Raw genomic sequence first — 15,000 nt, 5'->3', positions numbered from 1 at the left:
GGATCCTCTGCTCTGCTCATGTTCTGGGGAGGCAGATCTATACAGTCCAGAAGAACCCAACAACAGAACCAGGTCCAACAAACAGAACCCGGTCCAACCACAGAACCATGTCCAACAAACTGAACCAGGTCCAACTAACAGAACCCGGTCCAACCACAGAACCACGTCCAACCACAGAATCAGGATCAGCTTCCTGTTGCAGCAGCAGGTCCTGAAGACTGAACCTTCAGACTGCAGCAGGGAGGCGGAGCTTTGTGTGTGTGTGTGTGTGTGTGTGTGTGTGTGTGTGTGTGTGTGTGTGTGTGTGTGTGTGTGTGTGTGTGTGTGTGTGTGATGGGGACTCACTGTGCTGCAGATGCTCCTCCTGGTCTGAACTGGAACAGAGACACATGTTAAAGCTGACAGTGTGAGCAGCAGTTGTGTGTTCCTAATGTGTGTTACCTGTGTCGTCCAGGTTCCATGCTCATGTATTCAGGTCCCTCAGTGGCTCCGTCCCCTGCTGACCCACAATGCTCTGCAGCTTCCTGTCTACCTGTGGCCTGTAGGTGTTCTGGCTGCTGATTGGACAGTCGGCCTGGACTCCTGTGAGGAGCACACTCATAAGGACAGGACTAACCACCAATCAGATCAGTGATTAATGTCGGAAGGTATCTGGATCGCTGAGAGCTGATTGGCTGTTACCTGAGCGGCTGTCTGACAGGTGTCCTGAGTGGGCGTGGCCTCTGAGGGAAAGGAGTGCAGATTAATAATGAGAGCCTCAGCAGTCCTGGTTTCTGAAGGACTTCACTTCATCTCCAGAGGGGACTCACCTTCACACTCTGTTGTAGCGCTGCAGTCAGACGCCCCACCAGCCGGTCCCTCACAGAACCAGAACCATCCTGAGAGCCAGACAGACTGTGACACATGGCTGACTTCAGGAGTCATAACGCTGAGTCATGTCAGGGTTTAGGACTCATAACGCTGAGTCATCTCAGGGTTTAGGACTCATAACGCTGAGTCATCTCAGGGTTTAGGTCTCACCCATAATGCTGACTCATCTCAGGGTTTAGGACTCATAACGCTGAGTCATCTCAGGGTTTAGGACTCATAACGCTGAGTCATCTCAGGGTTTAGGACTCATAACGCTGACTCATCTCAGGGTTTAGGACTCATAACGCTGAGTCATCTCAGGGTTTAGGACTCATAACGCTGACTCATCTCAGGGTTTAGGACTCATAACGCTGACTCATCTCAGGGTTTAGGACTCATAACGCTGAGTCATCTCAGGGTTTAGGACTCATAACGCTGACTCATTTCAGGGTTTAGGTCTCATAATGCTGACTCATCTCAGGGTTTAGGTCTCATAATGCTGACTCATCTCAGGGCTTAGGTCTCATAACGCTGAGTCATCTCAGGGTTTAGGTCTCATAATGCTGACTCATCTCAGGGTTTAGGTCTCATAACGCTGACTCATCTCAGGGTTTAGGACTCATAACGCTGAGTCATCTCAGGGTTTAGGACTCATAACGCTGAGTCATTTCAGGGTTTAGGACTCATAACGCTGACTCATTTCAGGGTTTAGGTCTCATAATGCTGACTCATCTCAGGGTTTAGGTCTCATAATGCTGACTCATCTCAGGGCTTAGGTCTCATAACGCTGAGTCATCTGAGGGTTTAGGACTCATAATGCTGACTCATCTCAGGGTTTAGGTCTCATAATGCTGACTCATCTCAGGCTTTAGGTCTCATAACACTGAGTCATCTCAGGCTTTAGGTCTCATAACACTGAGTCATGTATCAGGCTTTAGGTCTCATAACACTGACTCATCTCAGGCTTTAGGTCTCATAACGCTGAGTCATGTATCAGGCTTTAGGTCTCATAACACTGACTCATAACAGGCTTTAGGTCTCATAACGCTGAGTCATGTATCAGGCTTTAGGTCTCATAACACTGAGTCATGTATCAGGCTTTAGGTCTCATAACACTGAGTCATGTATCAGGCTTTAGGACTCATAACACTGACTCATCTCAGGCTTTAGGTCTCATAACACTGAGTCATGTATCAGGCTTTAGGTCTCATAACGCTGACTCATCTCAGGCTTTAGGTCTCATAACACTGAGTCATGTATCAGGCTTTAGGTCTCATAACGCTGACTCATCTCAGGCTTTAGGTCTCATAACACTGAGTCATGTATCAGGCTTTAGGTCTCATAACACTGAGTCATGTATCAGGCTTTAGGACTCATAACACTGAGTCATGTATCAGGCTTTAGGTCTCATAACACTGAGTCATGTATCAAGCTTTAGGTCTCATAACACTGAGTCATGTATCAGCTTTAGGACTCATAACACTGAGTCATGTATCAGGCTTTAGGTCTCATAACGCTGAGTCATGTATCAGGCTTTAGGACTCATAACACTGAGTCATGTATCAGGCTTTAGGTCTCATAACGCTGAGTCATGTATCAGGCTTTAGGTCTCATAACAGGCTTTAGGTCTCATAACACTGAGTCATGTATCAGGCTTTAGGTCTCATAACACTGAGTCATGTATCAGGCTTTAGGTCTCATAACACTGAGTCATGTATCAGGCTTTAGGTCTCATAACGCTGAGTCATGTATCAGGCTTTAGGTCTCATACACTGAGTCATGTATCAGGCTTTAGGTCTCATAACAGGCTTTAGGTCTCATAACACTGAGTCATGTATCAAGCTTTAGGTCTCATAACACTGAGTCATGTATCAGGCTTTAGGTCTCATAACGCTGAGGTCATGTATCAGGCTTTAGGTCTCATAACACTGAGTCATGTATCAGGCTTTAGGTCTCATAACAGGCTTTAGGTCTCATAACACTGAGTCATGTATCAAGCTTTAGGTCTCATAACACTGAGTCATGTATCAGGCTTTAGGACTCATAACACTGAGTCATGTATCAGGCTTTAGGTCTCATAACGCTGAGTCATGTATCAGGCTTTAGGTCTCATAACAGGCTTTAGGTCTCATAACACTGAGTCATGTATCAGGCTTTAGGTCTCATAACGCTGAGTCATGTATCAGGCTTTAGGTCTCATAACAGGCTTTAGGTCTCATAACATTGAGTCATGTATCAGGCTTTAGGTCTCATAACACTGAGTCATGTATCAGGCTTTAGGTCTCATAACAGGCTTTAGGTCTCATAACACTGAGTCATGTATCAGGCTTTAGGTCTCATAACACTGAGTCATGTATCAGGCTTTAGGTCTCATAACACTGAGTCATGTATCAGGCTTTAGGACTCATAACACTGAGTCATGTATCAGGCTTTAGGTCTCATAACGCTGAGTCATGTATCAGGCTTTAGGTCTCATAACACTGAGTCATGTATCAAGCTTTAGGTCTCATAACACTGAGTCATGTATCAGGCTTTAGGACTCATAACACTGAGTCATGTATCAGGCTTTAGGTCTCATAACAGGCTTTAGGTCTCATAACACTGAGTCATGTATCAGGCTTTAGGTCTCATAACAGGCTTTAGGTCTCATAACACTGAGTCATGTATCAGGCTTTAGGTCTCATAACACTGAGTCATGTATCAGGCTTTAGGTCTCATAACAGGCTTTAGGTCTCATAACACTGAGTCATGTATCAGGCTTTAGGTCTCATAACAGGCTTTAGGTCTCATAACACTGAGTCATGTATCAGGCTTTAGGTCTCATAACAGGCTTTAGGTCTCATAACACTGAGTCATGTATCAGGCTTTAGGTCTCATAACACTGAGTCATCTCAGGCTTTAGGTCTCATAATGTCATGGCATGTTACCTGGCAGTGAGACAGGGCAGTCAGAGCCTGTTTGTAGTGCTGGACAGCTTTCTGCTGCTTACTGTGCTTCAGGTAACACCCTGCCAATGACTCACACACCTTAACCTGAGACAGGTGATCCTCTGCAGACAGACATGTGCAGACAGGTAAGACAGAAAGGTACAGACAGGTGAGACAGACAGGTGAGACAGACAGGTACAGACAGGTACAGACAGGTGAGACAGACAGTTACTGACAGGTGAGACAGACATGTACAGACAGGTAAGACAGAAAGGTACAGACAGGTGAGATAGACATGTACAGACAGGTACAGACAGAAAGGAAAAGACAGGTACAGACAGGTGAGACAGACAGGTACAGACAGGTGAGACAGACAGTTACTGACAGGTGAGACAGACAGTTACTGACAGGTGAGACAGACATGTACAGACAGGTAAGACAGAAAGGTACAGACAGGTGAGACAGACATGTACAGACAGAAAGGAAAAGACAGGTACAGACAGGTGAGACAGACAGGTACAGACAGGTGAGACAGACAGTACAGACAGGTGAGACAGACAGTTACTGACAGGTGAGACAGACATGTACAGAAAGGTACAGACAGAAAGGAAAAGACAGGTACAGACAGGTGAGACAGACAGGTACAGACAGAAAGGAAAAGACAGGTACAGACAGGTGAGACAGACAGGTACAGACAGGAAAGACAGAAAGGTACAAACAGGTACAGACAGCTGAGACAGACAGGTGAGACGGACATGTACAGACAGGTGAGACAGACAGGTACGGACAGGAAAGACAGAAAAGTACAAACAGGTACAGACAGGTGAGACAGACATGTACAGATAGGTAAGACAGAAAGGTACAGACAGATGAGACAGATATGTACAGACAGGTACAGACAGAAAGGAAAAGACAGGTACAGACAGGTGAGACAGACAGTTACTGACAGGTGAGACTGACATGTACAGACAGGTAAGACAGAAAGGTACAGACAGGTGAGACAGACAGGTGAGACAGACAGGTACAGACAGGTACAGACAGGTGAGACAGACAGTTACTGACAGGTGAGACAGACAGGTAAGACAGAAAGGTACAGACAGGTGAGACAGACATGTACAGACAGGTACAGACAGAAAGGAAAAGACAGGTACAGACAGGTGAGACAGACAGGTACAGACAGGTGAGACAGACAGTTACTGACAGGTGAGACAGACATGTACAGACAGGTAAGACAGAAAGGTACAGACAGGTGAGACAGACATGTACAGACAGAAAGGAAAAGACAGGTACAGACAGGTGAGACAGACAGGTACAGACAGGTGAGACAGACAGTACAGACAGGTGAGACAGACAGTTACTGACAGGTGAGACAGACATGTACAGAAAGGTACAGACAGAAAGGAAAAGACAGGTACAGACAGGTGAGACAGACAGGTACAGACAGAAAGGAAAAGACAGGTACAGACAGGTGAGACAGACAGGTACAGACAGGAAAGACAGAAAGGTACAAACAGGTACAGACAGCTGAGACAGACAGGTGAGACGGACATGTACAGACAGGTGAGACAGACAGGTACGGACAGGAAAGACAGAAAAGTACAAACAGGTACAGACAGGTGAGACAGACATGTACAGATAGGTACAGACAGAAAGGAAAAGACAGGTACAGACAGGTGAGACAGACAGGGACAGACAGGTGAGACAGACAGTACAGACAGGTGAGACACACATGAACAGACAGGTAAGACAGAAAGGTACACACAGGTGAGACAGACATGTACAGAAAGGTACCGACAGAAAGGAAAAGACAGGTACAGTCAGGTGAGACAGACAGGTACAGACAGGTGAGACAGACAGGTACAGACAGGAAAGACAGAAAGGTACAAACAGGTACAGAACGCTGAGACAGAAAGGTGAGACGGACATGTACAGACAGGTGAGACAGACAGGTACAGACAGGAAAGACAGAAAAGTACAAACAGGTACAGACAGGTGAGACAGACAGTTACTGACAGGTGAGACAGACATGTACAGACAGGTAAGACAGAAAGGTACAGACAGGTGAGACAGACATGTACAGACAGGTACAGACAGAAAGGAAAAGACAGGTACAGACAGATGAGACAGACAGGTACAGACAGGTGAGACAGACATGTACAGACAGGTGAGACAGACAGTTACTGACAGGTGAGACAGACATGAACAGACAGGTAAGACAGAAAGGTACATACAGGTGAGACAGACATGTACAGAAAGGTACAGACAGAAAGGAAAAGACAGGTACAGACAGGTGAGACAGACAGGTACAGACAGGTGAGACAGACAGGTACAGACAGGAAAGACAAAAAGGTACAAACAGGTACAGACAGCTGAGACGGACATGTACAGACAGGTGAGACAGACAGGTACAGACGGGAAAGACAGAAAAGTACAAACAGGTACAGACAGGTGAGACAGACAGTTACTGACAGGTGAGACAGACATGTACAGACAGGTAAGACAGAAAGGTACATACAGGTGAGACAGACATGTACAGAAAGGTACAGACAGAAAGGAAAAGACAGGTACAGACAGGTGAGACAGACAGGTACAGACAGGTGAGACAGACAGGTACAGACAGGAAAGACAAAAAGGTACAAACAGGTACAGACAGCTGAGACGGACATGTACAGACAGGTGAGACAGACAGGTACAGACGGGAAAGACAGAAAAGTACAAACAGGTACAGACAGGTGAGACAGACATGTACAGATAGGTAAGACAGAAAGGTACAGACAGGTGAGACAGACAGGTACAGACAGGAAAGACAGAAAGGTACAGACAGGTGAGACAGACAGGTACAGACAGGTGAGACAGACAGTACAGACAGGTGAGACAGACAGTTAATGACAGGTGAGACAGACATGAACAGACAGGTAAGACAGAAAGGTACATACAGGTGAGACAGACAGGTACAGACAGGAAAGACAGAAAAGTACAAACAGGTACAGACAGGTGAGACAGACATGTACAGATAGGTAAGACAGAAAGGTACAGACAGGTGAGACAGACAGGTACAGACAGGAAAGACAGAAAGGTACAGACAGGTGAGACAGACAGGTACAGACAGGTGAGACAGACAGTACAGACAGGTGAGACAGACAGTTAATGACAGGTGAGACAGACATGAACAGACAGGTAAGACAGAAAGGTACATACAGGTGAGACAGACAGGTACAGACAGGAAAGACAGAAAAGTACAAACAGGTACAGACAGGTGAGACAGACATGTACAGATAGGTAAGACAGAAAGGTACAGACAGGTGAGACAGACAGGTACAGACAGGAAAGACAGAAAGGTACAGACAGGTGAGACAGACAGGTACAGACAGGTGAGACAGACAGTACAGACAGGTGAGACAGACAGTTAATGACAGGTGAGACAGACATGAACAGACAGGTAAGACAGAAAGGTACATACAGGTGAGACAGACAGGTACAGACAGGAAAGACAGAAAAGTACAAACAGGTACAGACAGGTGAGACAGACATGTACAGATAGGTAAGACAGAAAGGTACAGACAGGTGAGACAGACAGGTACAGACAGGAAAGACAGAAAAGTACAAACAGGTACAGACAGGTGAGACAGACATGTACAGATAGGTACAGACAGAAAGGTACAGACAGGTACAGACAGGTGAGACAGACAGGTGAGACAGACAGCTGAGACAGACATGTACAGACAGGAAGGAAAAGACAGGACGATGAATCCAAACTCAGTCTAATAATATACTGATACAGCTAACAAGGGGACTGGTGTTACCGGTCTTACTGGTGTGACTTGTGTTACTGGTGTTACCAGTGTTAGTGGTGTGACTGGTGTAAGTGGTGTTACTGGTGTTAGTGGTGTGTCTGGTGTTACTGGTGTTAATGGTGTTGTAGTGTTACTGGTGTTACCGGTGTCTCTGAAGCCCTGCAGAGCGTGCAGGAAGTTCTCTGTTGCCTCCTCATCGTCACCCAGCTCACTGCAGGCCAACGCCAGGTTACTGAAACACCGAGCCTGGTCGCCACGGAAACCCAGAGAGCCTGCACGCACCCACACACACACACACAGTCACACACACACACACACAGTCACACACACACACACACACACACACACACACACACACACACACACACACACACTGATTGATATACAGGTGATAAGAGTGATTTTATTTGACAGGAGACTGAAAGGTGGCTGACAGGTGGCTGACAGGAGACTGACAGGGTGGCTGACACGTGGCTGACAGGTGGCTGACAGGGTGGCTGACACGTGGCTGACAGGTGGCTGACAGGAGACTGACTGGAGACTGAAAGGTGGCTGACAGGTGGTTGACAGGTGACTGACAGGAGACTGACAGGGTGGCTGACACGTGGCTGACAGGTGGCTGACAGGAGACTGACTGGAGACTGAAAGGTGGCTGACAGGTGGCTGACAGGTGGCTGACAGGTGACTGACAGGGTGGCTGACACGTGGCTGACAGGTGGCTGACAGGACACTGACTGGAGACTGAAAGGTGGCTGACAGGTGGCTGACAGGTGGCTGACAGGTGACTGACAGGGTGGCTGACACGTGGCTGACAGGAGACTGACTGGAGACTGAAAGGTGGCTGAAAGGTGGCTGACAGGTGACTGACAGGGTGGCTGACACGTGGCTGACACGTGACTTACAGGTGGCTGACAGGAGACTGACTGGAGACTGAAAGGTGGCTGACAGGTGGCTGACAGGTGACTGACAGGGTGGCTGACATGTGGCTGACAGGTGGCTGACAGATGGCTGACAGGAGACTGACTGGAGACTGAAAGGTGGCTGACAGGTGGCTGACAGGTGACTGACAGGTGACTGACAGGAGACTGACAGGGTGGCTGACACGTGGCTGACAGGTGGCTGACAGGAGACTGACTGGAGACTGAAAGGTGGCTGACAGGTGGCTGACAGGTGGCTGACAGGTGACTGACAGGGTGGCTAACACGTGGCTGACAGGTGGCTGAGAGGTCTTTGACTGGAAACTGACAGGTGGCTGACAGGAAACTGACTGGAGACTGACTGGAGACTGACAGGGTGGCTGACAGGTGGCTGACAGGTGACTGACAGGTGACTGACAGGGTGGCTGACACGTGGCTGACAGGTGGCTGACAGGAGACTGACTGGAGACTGAAAGGTGGCTGACAGGTGGCTGACAGGTGACTGACAGGTGACTGACAGGAGACTGACAGGGTGGCTGACACGTGGCTGACAGGTGGCTGACAGGAGACTGACTGGAGACTGAAAGGTGGCTGACAGGTGACTGACAGGTGGCTGACAGGTGACTGACAGGGTGGCTGACAGGAGACTGACTGGAGACTGAAAGGTGGCTGAAAGGTGGCTGACAGGTGACTGACAGGGTGGCTGACACGTGGCTGACACGTGACTTACAGGTGACTGACACGTGGCTGACACGTGGCTGACAGGTGGCTGACAGGAGACTGACTGGAGACTGAAAGGTGGCTGAAAGGTGGCTGACAGGTGACTGACAGGGTGGCTGACACGTGGCTGACACGTGACTTACAGGTGACTGACAGGGTGGCTGACACGTGGCTGACAGGTGACTGACAGGTGACTGACAGGAGACTGACAGGGTGGCTGACACGTGGCTGACAGGTGGCTGACAGGAGACTGACTGGAGACTGAAAGGTGGCTGACAGGTGGCTGACAGGTGGCTGACAGGTGACTGACAGGGTGGCTAACACGTGGCTGACAGGTGGCTGACAGGTGGCTGAGAGGTCTTTGACTGGAAACTGACAGGTGGCTGACAGGTGACTGACAGGAGACTGACAGGAGACTGACAGGGTGGCTGACACGTGGCTGACACGTGGCTGACAGGTGGCTGACAGGAGACTGACTGGAGACTGAAAGGTGGCTGAAAGGTGGCTGACAGGTGACTGACAGGGTGGCTGACACGTGGCTGACACGTGACTTACAGGTGACTGACAGGGTGGCTGACACGTGGCTGACAGGTGGCTGACAGGAGACTGACTGGAGACTGAAAGGTGGCAGACAGGTGGCTGACAGGTGACTGACAGGTGACTGACAGGAGACTGACAGGGTGGCTGACACGTAGCTGACAGGTGGCTGACAGGAGACTGACTGGAGACTGAAAGGTGGCTGACAGGTGGCTGACAGGTGACTGACAGGGTGGCTAACACGTGGCTGACAGGTGGCTGAGAGGTCTTTGACTGGAAACTGACAGGTGGCTGACAGGAAACTGACTGGAGACTGACTGGAGACTGACAGAAGACTGACTGGAGACTGACTGGAGACTGACAGAAGACTGACAGGTGGCTGACTGGAGACTGACAGGTGACTGACCGTAGAGCCCAGCAGCCAGCCGGTGGTAGCCCACAGCAGGTCTGTAGCGGCCCTCAGAGTTCAGCGCGGCCCCCAGGTTGTGCAGCACTTTGGCCAGCAAGGGGGGCTGCTGAGCAGCTGGGCCCAGGGCCTGCTGGAAACACTGCACACCCTCCTGGAAACACCTGAGCCGGCAGTAAGACACGCCCACAGACAGGTACAGCTCACATGGACAACAGACAGACAGTCTGGTGTTATTGTGTAGTCTAGGTGTTTGTTAAGGATGACTGAATGATTACCCAAAATCCTCGGTTCACTGATGCTGTCTGCCAGACTCAGACACTTCTTCAACACGCTGATGATGTCATCACGGATGAATTGATGTGATTGGATCATGTGACTTCCTGCCTCTTGGAGTGCAGCTGCTGCAGAATCCACCATGGCCACCACTCTGAAACTCTCTGCAGCGCACAGAAAACCCTGAGCCGCCTGAGACCAGTTCTACACACACACACACACACACACACACACACACACACACACACACACACACACACACACACACACACACACACACACACACAAACAGACACACACACACACCAACAACAGTTTAAACTCTTCTACTGGTTCTGTTCTGGTTTAATAGACAATTAGATGAAAACGTGACAACTCTGTCTGGTTTCTGGTTATGTATGTGGTTCTGGTCCAGTTACAGGTCCAGGTCAAGGTATAGGTTCTGACTGTGGTTCTGGTTCTGCTGCACAGCTGAAATTAAAGACTTCTGAAACATTCAAACCATGCTGAGTGTGCACAGCTAGAAGACAGTCAGTGGCTCTTGGATTCAGCCTTTCTTACTGATCTGACTGACAAGCTCAATCACTTGAATCTAGAGCTGCAGGGTAAGAACAAACACATCATCAACATGATCAGCTCCCTGAACTCCTTTAACAGCAAGTTGCTGCTGCTGCTATCAAGCAGGCTGCAACAGTGAGATCTGCAGAACTCTCCACACATGGACACAGAACGTAAGCGTCAGGGCAAAGACTGTGCGGAGCTCGAGAGTGCACGTTATGATGATCAAGTGCAAAGCCTCTCGTCAGAATTTGACAGGAGCTTTACTGACTTTGCATCCATTGAGCCTGTTGTCAGTTTTCTTAGTTTTCCATTTGGGGAGAATCTAGATGTGGATTGTATAACGTCCAAAGGGGCATCACTCTTCAACCTGGAGAGCGGTGCTATTGAGAATGAGATCCTCACACTAAATAATGACATTGAGCTCAAATCAAGAGACCTGACACAAAGGTCCAATTCTGGAATCTAATGCAGAAAGAGAAGTACCCCAACCTCAGACCAACTGCCAAGAAGTTGACTGCACCTTTTGGATCAACATATTTGTGTGAGTCTGCCTTTTCACATATGAACATCATTAAGTCAAAACACAGATCCACCAGGACTGATGACCACCTCGCGGCCTGCTTACGGCTGGCACTCAGCTCCTACTGTCCGGACTATGAGAGACTAGCTTCCTCCTCTCAGTGTCAGAAGTCCCACTAAGGTAGAGAACCACTTTTCCAACTTGAATTAGACATTGTATTAATTGGGTTGTATGTTGTTGAGTTGTTACGGGCCAGTCCCAGGCCTACGACGTACATTTACTTCAATACATGTATTATTGTTCAAACTGGATCTGTGTCAGAACATGGTGTTATTATATAGCTGCACAATTCATTGTGGCTACGCTATGGCTTTCAATATGGCTTGGTAGATCTCAACACACTATCAACTTTAAAAGTAGATCTTGGTTCAAAAAAGGTTGGGCGCCCCTGATTTAGATGATTTCTGATAAATGAGGATGTTTTATTTCATAATGAACTGCCCAGCTGAAGCTTTCTGAACACATTAGTGCTTCCTCAGTTTGTATTACAAAATGTTTAAATTATGAATCAAATGTTGCAGACTACTTTCAGTAATAATATTTGTATGTAACTTTATGTTGTTTCATGTTGTGTTTACCCTCTCATATGGTCTTTTATAACAGTCATTCTATAATTTGGGGTACATTCCATGTCCATTGATGATAATTATATTTATTGTAACTATTTTCTTCGAAAATATCATATTTGACCTATTATTGGAAAGCATGTTATAATATCACACAAACATTATGTGCATCCTATGCTTCCTTTAGCTTGAAATGTGCCATGATGTTCTTAAATTGAAAGTTCTTGCTATGTCTGTTTTTCAGTTGAGAGTGTCTTGGTTTCAAAATAATGAATAAAAAGCATTAAAGTCAACAACAACTATTATTCATTTATTTCAAAAGTGTAAATACTAAAGAAAATAATATTTTTAAATTGATTTCCTCCTTTAAATAATTTAAATATCTTAATATATTAATGTCCACAAAGTTCAGTCAACTATGTTACTAACAGAACTCCCCCCTGTTTGTCCCGTGTGACCAGCACCACATGATGCCATTTTCCTCTTTGGTGGACATTTTAAACAAACTGTGGTGAGTGTCCTCTCATTTTTTTTCAATATCTTATGTATAATAGCACATTGTCAATGAGTATATTAATTGACCATCAACTATGTTACATACATTGTTATGGTTTACAATTTTTTATTGATTTTTATTGAATTATATGTTCAAATTTGATGTTAACCTGTTCAAGAAAATGACATGTGTTCATCCAGGCAAGGCCTACCATTGAAATGATGGCTAAAAATAGGGAAATTGTCAACTAGGTTACCCAGTAGTCTACTGGGTAACCTAGTTTGACATGTAGATGTCATCAGTCATCATTATCATTATCAGTCTACATGTGTCACAACACACATTATTCATATTGGCACACTTCCCTTTTTCCCTCATCAATAGATTTTTTTTAAATCCAATTATTTGAAATCGATGTCAGCAGCTGAGAAACAGCGGAGATACAGGGCTCGTCGGGATGCTGATCCTGCTAGAAGGGCAGCATATTTGGAGAAGCACAGAGAGGCATAGCAAAGGCTCAGATCACAAGGAAAGGTGAAAACAGTGGAAAACAAATTGTGTAACCAAGTAGAATGTTTCCATTCATATACTGTATACACAGCACATTATCTATAAGTTCATTTATTTTGTTTATTTCAGACAGAAAAACGCTGGACGAAATAAGGTCAAGAGAGAAAACTCAAAATTACACAGAGAGCAAACAACCCCTTCGCTGCCTCAAGCAATTAAAAGCAGCAGCAAAGAGAATGAAATGCTGGGGGGTTCCTGATTAGATTGGCCAGTGGTGTGCCCTGAAATATGATGGAGAAATGGAGACACATGTGCAGGTAAAGTGCATCCAAAGTGTCAGAGTCAACCGGTTCTTCTGGCCACTGAGAGATGATGTGCTTATCTACCTGTTTGAGGACATTTTGAGAGTGATTCCTCCTCCTAAGTCAGTGACCTCATGCCACGTGGAGATTGAGAAAGATATCTGGTCTAGTTTCTCAAAGGTCCCACTGAATGTTGCATTTGAGTGGTATTGTTCTGTTGAATGTTGATGTTACTGTACTATTCTTTAATATTTAGTTTTTAGGCTAAGCTTCACTTGGACCCCTGTGCTGGTTTGAACCCATTACAAAAACACTACTTTAATAACTATTCTTTATGTGTTCCTCTACTATGGGCTTGATCTTTGTCTGACTTACAAGTCACTTTCGATATAACTGTCAAATTTCTCAATGTAAATGTAAACTATTTAGACTGTTCTGTAGGAATTGAGTTATTCTAAATGAATTCTGAATGTATGAATTAGAGGCACTTGTTCCACCCTTTCACCAGTTACTGATCAGTGGGAATGTTTGAATCGCACTGTGTGAAAACTTGTTCCTCTAATATCTTTCTTTTTGTTTTGCTTGTTAGACCTCATTTTTTCAAATTTAAAGTATCTAAAATAGTGCTTCTGATATCCTTTAATGTATACTGTACATCTATTCAGGTTGGAGTTTTACATCTCTTAAAACTATCAACATGACCTGTGTGGTAGTTTTATAATAACAAATATCCCCATCCTTAACGACAGCTCTGAACATATCACATGCAAGAAAATACTTTATTAAAATGATTTGAAAAACTTTAAAAAATCATTGTATGGTAGAATAGACTCGAGAGCCCTTACAATGGCATTTTACTTGAAGTGCAAAGACTTAATCAAATGATTGTAATGACATCAGTTTGTCCGTAACATAGCTGACAAACTGAGTAGTAAAAACATCCTTTCCCTTAAAGAAATAAAATAATAATGTTTAAGCTTTGCAACTAGCGGATATGTTACACTGTAGGAATATACTAACTCAACCACGGATTGTTCTATTGAGAAAGAACATTGTTTTTGCACTGTTTGGTTAACGTGAAATGTACCCCAAATTATAAAATGACTCAACAAGCAACATGTAATATATCAGTTTAATTAAAGTATAAACTGTAACTGAGACAGAGAGACACAGAAAGAGAGAAAGAGTGAGAGAGAGAGAGTGAGAGATACAGAGAGTAAGAGAGTCAAGAGTAAAAGAGTCAAAGCGTAAGAGAGTCAGAGAGTCAGAGAGTAAGAGAGTCAGAGAGTAAGAGAGTCAGAGAGTAAGAGAGTCAAAGCGTAAGAGAGTCAGAGAGTAAGAGAGTCAGAGTCAGAGAGTAAGAGAGTAAGAGAGTAAGAGTCAGAGAGTAAGAGAGTCAGAGAGTCAGAGAGTAAGAGAGTAAGAGAGTCAGAGAGTAAGAGAGTCAAAGCGTAAGAGAGTCAGAGAGTCAGAGAGTAAGAGAGTCAGAGTCAGAGAGTAAGAGAGTAAGAGAGTAAGGAGTCAGAGAGTAAGAGAGTCAGAGAGTTTAAGAGGGGGTA

The 15,000-nt window shown here is 45.8% G+C and overlaps 1 protein-coding gene across 1 annotated transcript in view; it reads right to left on the bottom strand.

The window, feature by feature from the left end:
- LOC134862824 (gonadotropin-releasing hormone II receptor-like) overlaps positions 1–10,284 on the bottom strand; it is a 15,006-nt gene extending 4,722 nt beyond the window's left edge. The window contains exons 1-7 of the mRNA XM_063880917.1: positions 10,151–10,284; positions 7,714–7,842; positions 810–878; positions 682–722; positions 442–582; positions 346–374; positions 1–218 (exon numbers count right to left, since the gene is read on the bottom strand). The exon at positions 1–218 is cut by the window's left edge and continues 20 nt beyond it. Coding sequence (XP_063736987.1) covers positions 1–218; positions 346–374; positions 442–582; positions 682–722; positions 810–878; positions 7,714–7,767 — 552 coding nt within the window. The 5' untranslated portion in view covers positions 7,768–7,842; positions 10,151–10,284. The remainder of the gene's footprint in view (positions 219–345; positions 375–441; positions 583–681; positions 723–809; positions 879–7,713; positions 7,843–10,150) is intronic.
- Between the last annotated feature and the right edge of the window lie 4,716 nt (positions 10,285–15,000).

Source organism: Eleginops maclovinus, chromosome 4, assembly GCF_036324505.1.
Source record: "Eleginops maclovinus isolate JMC-PN-2008 ecotype Puerto Natales chromosome 4, JC_Emac_rtc_rv5, whole genome shotgun sequence".
NCBI lineage: Eukaryota > Metazoa > Chordata > Actinopteri > Perciformes > Eleginopidae > Eleginops > Eleginops maclovinus.
This window is presented reverse-complemented; position numbering and strand designations above follow the sequence as displayed.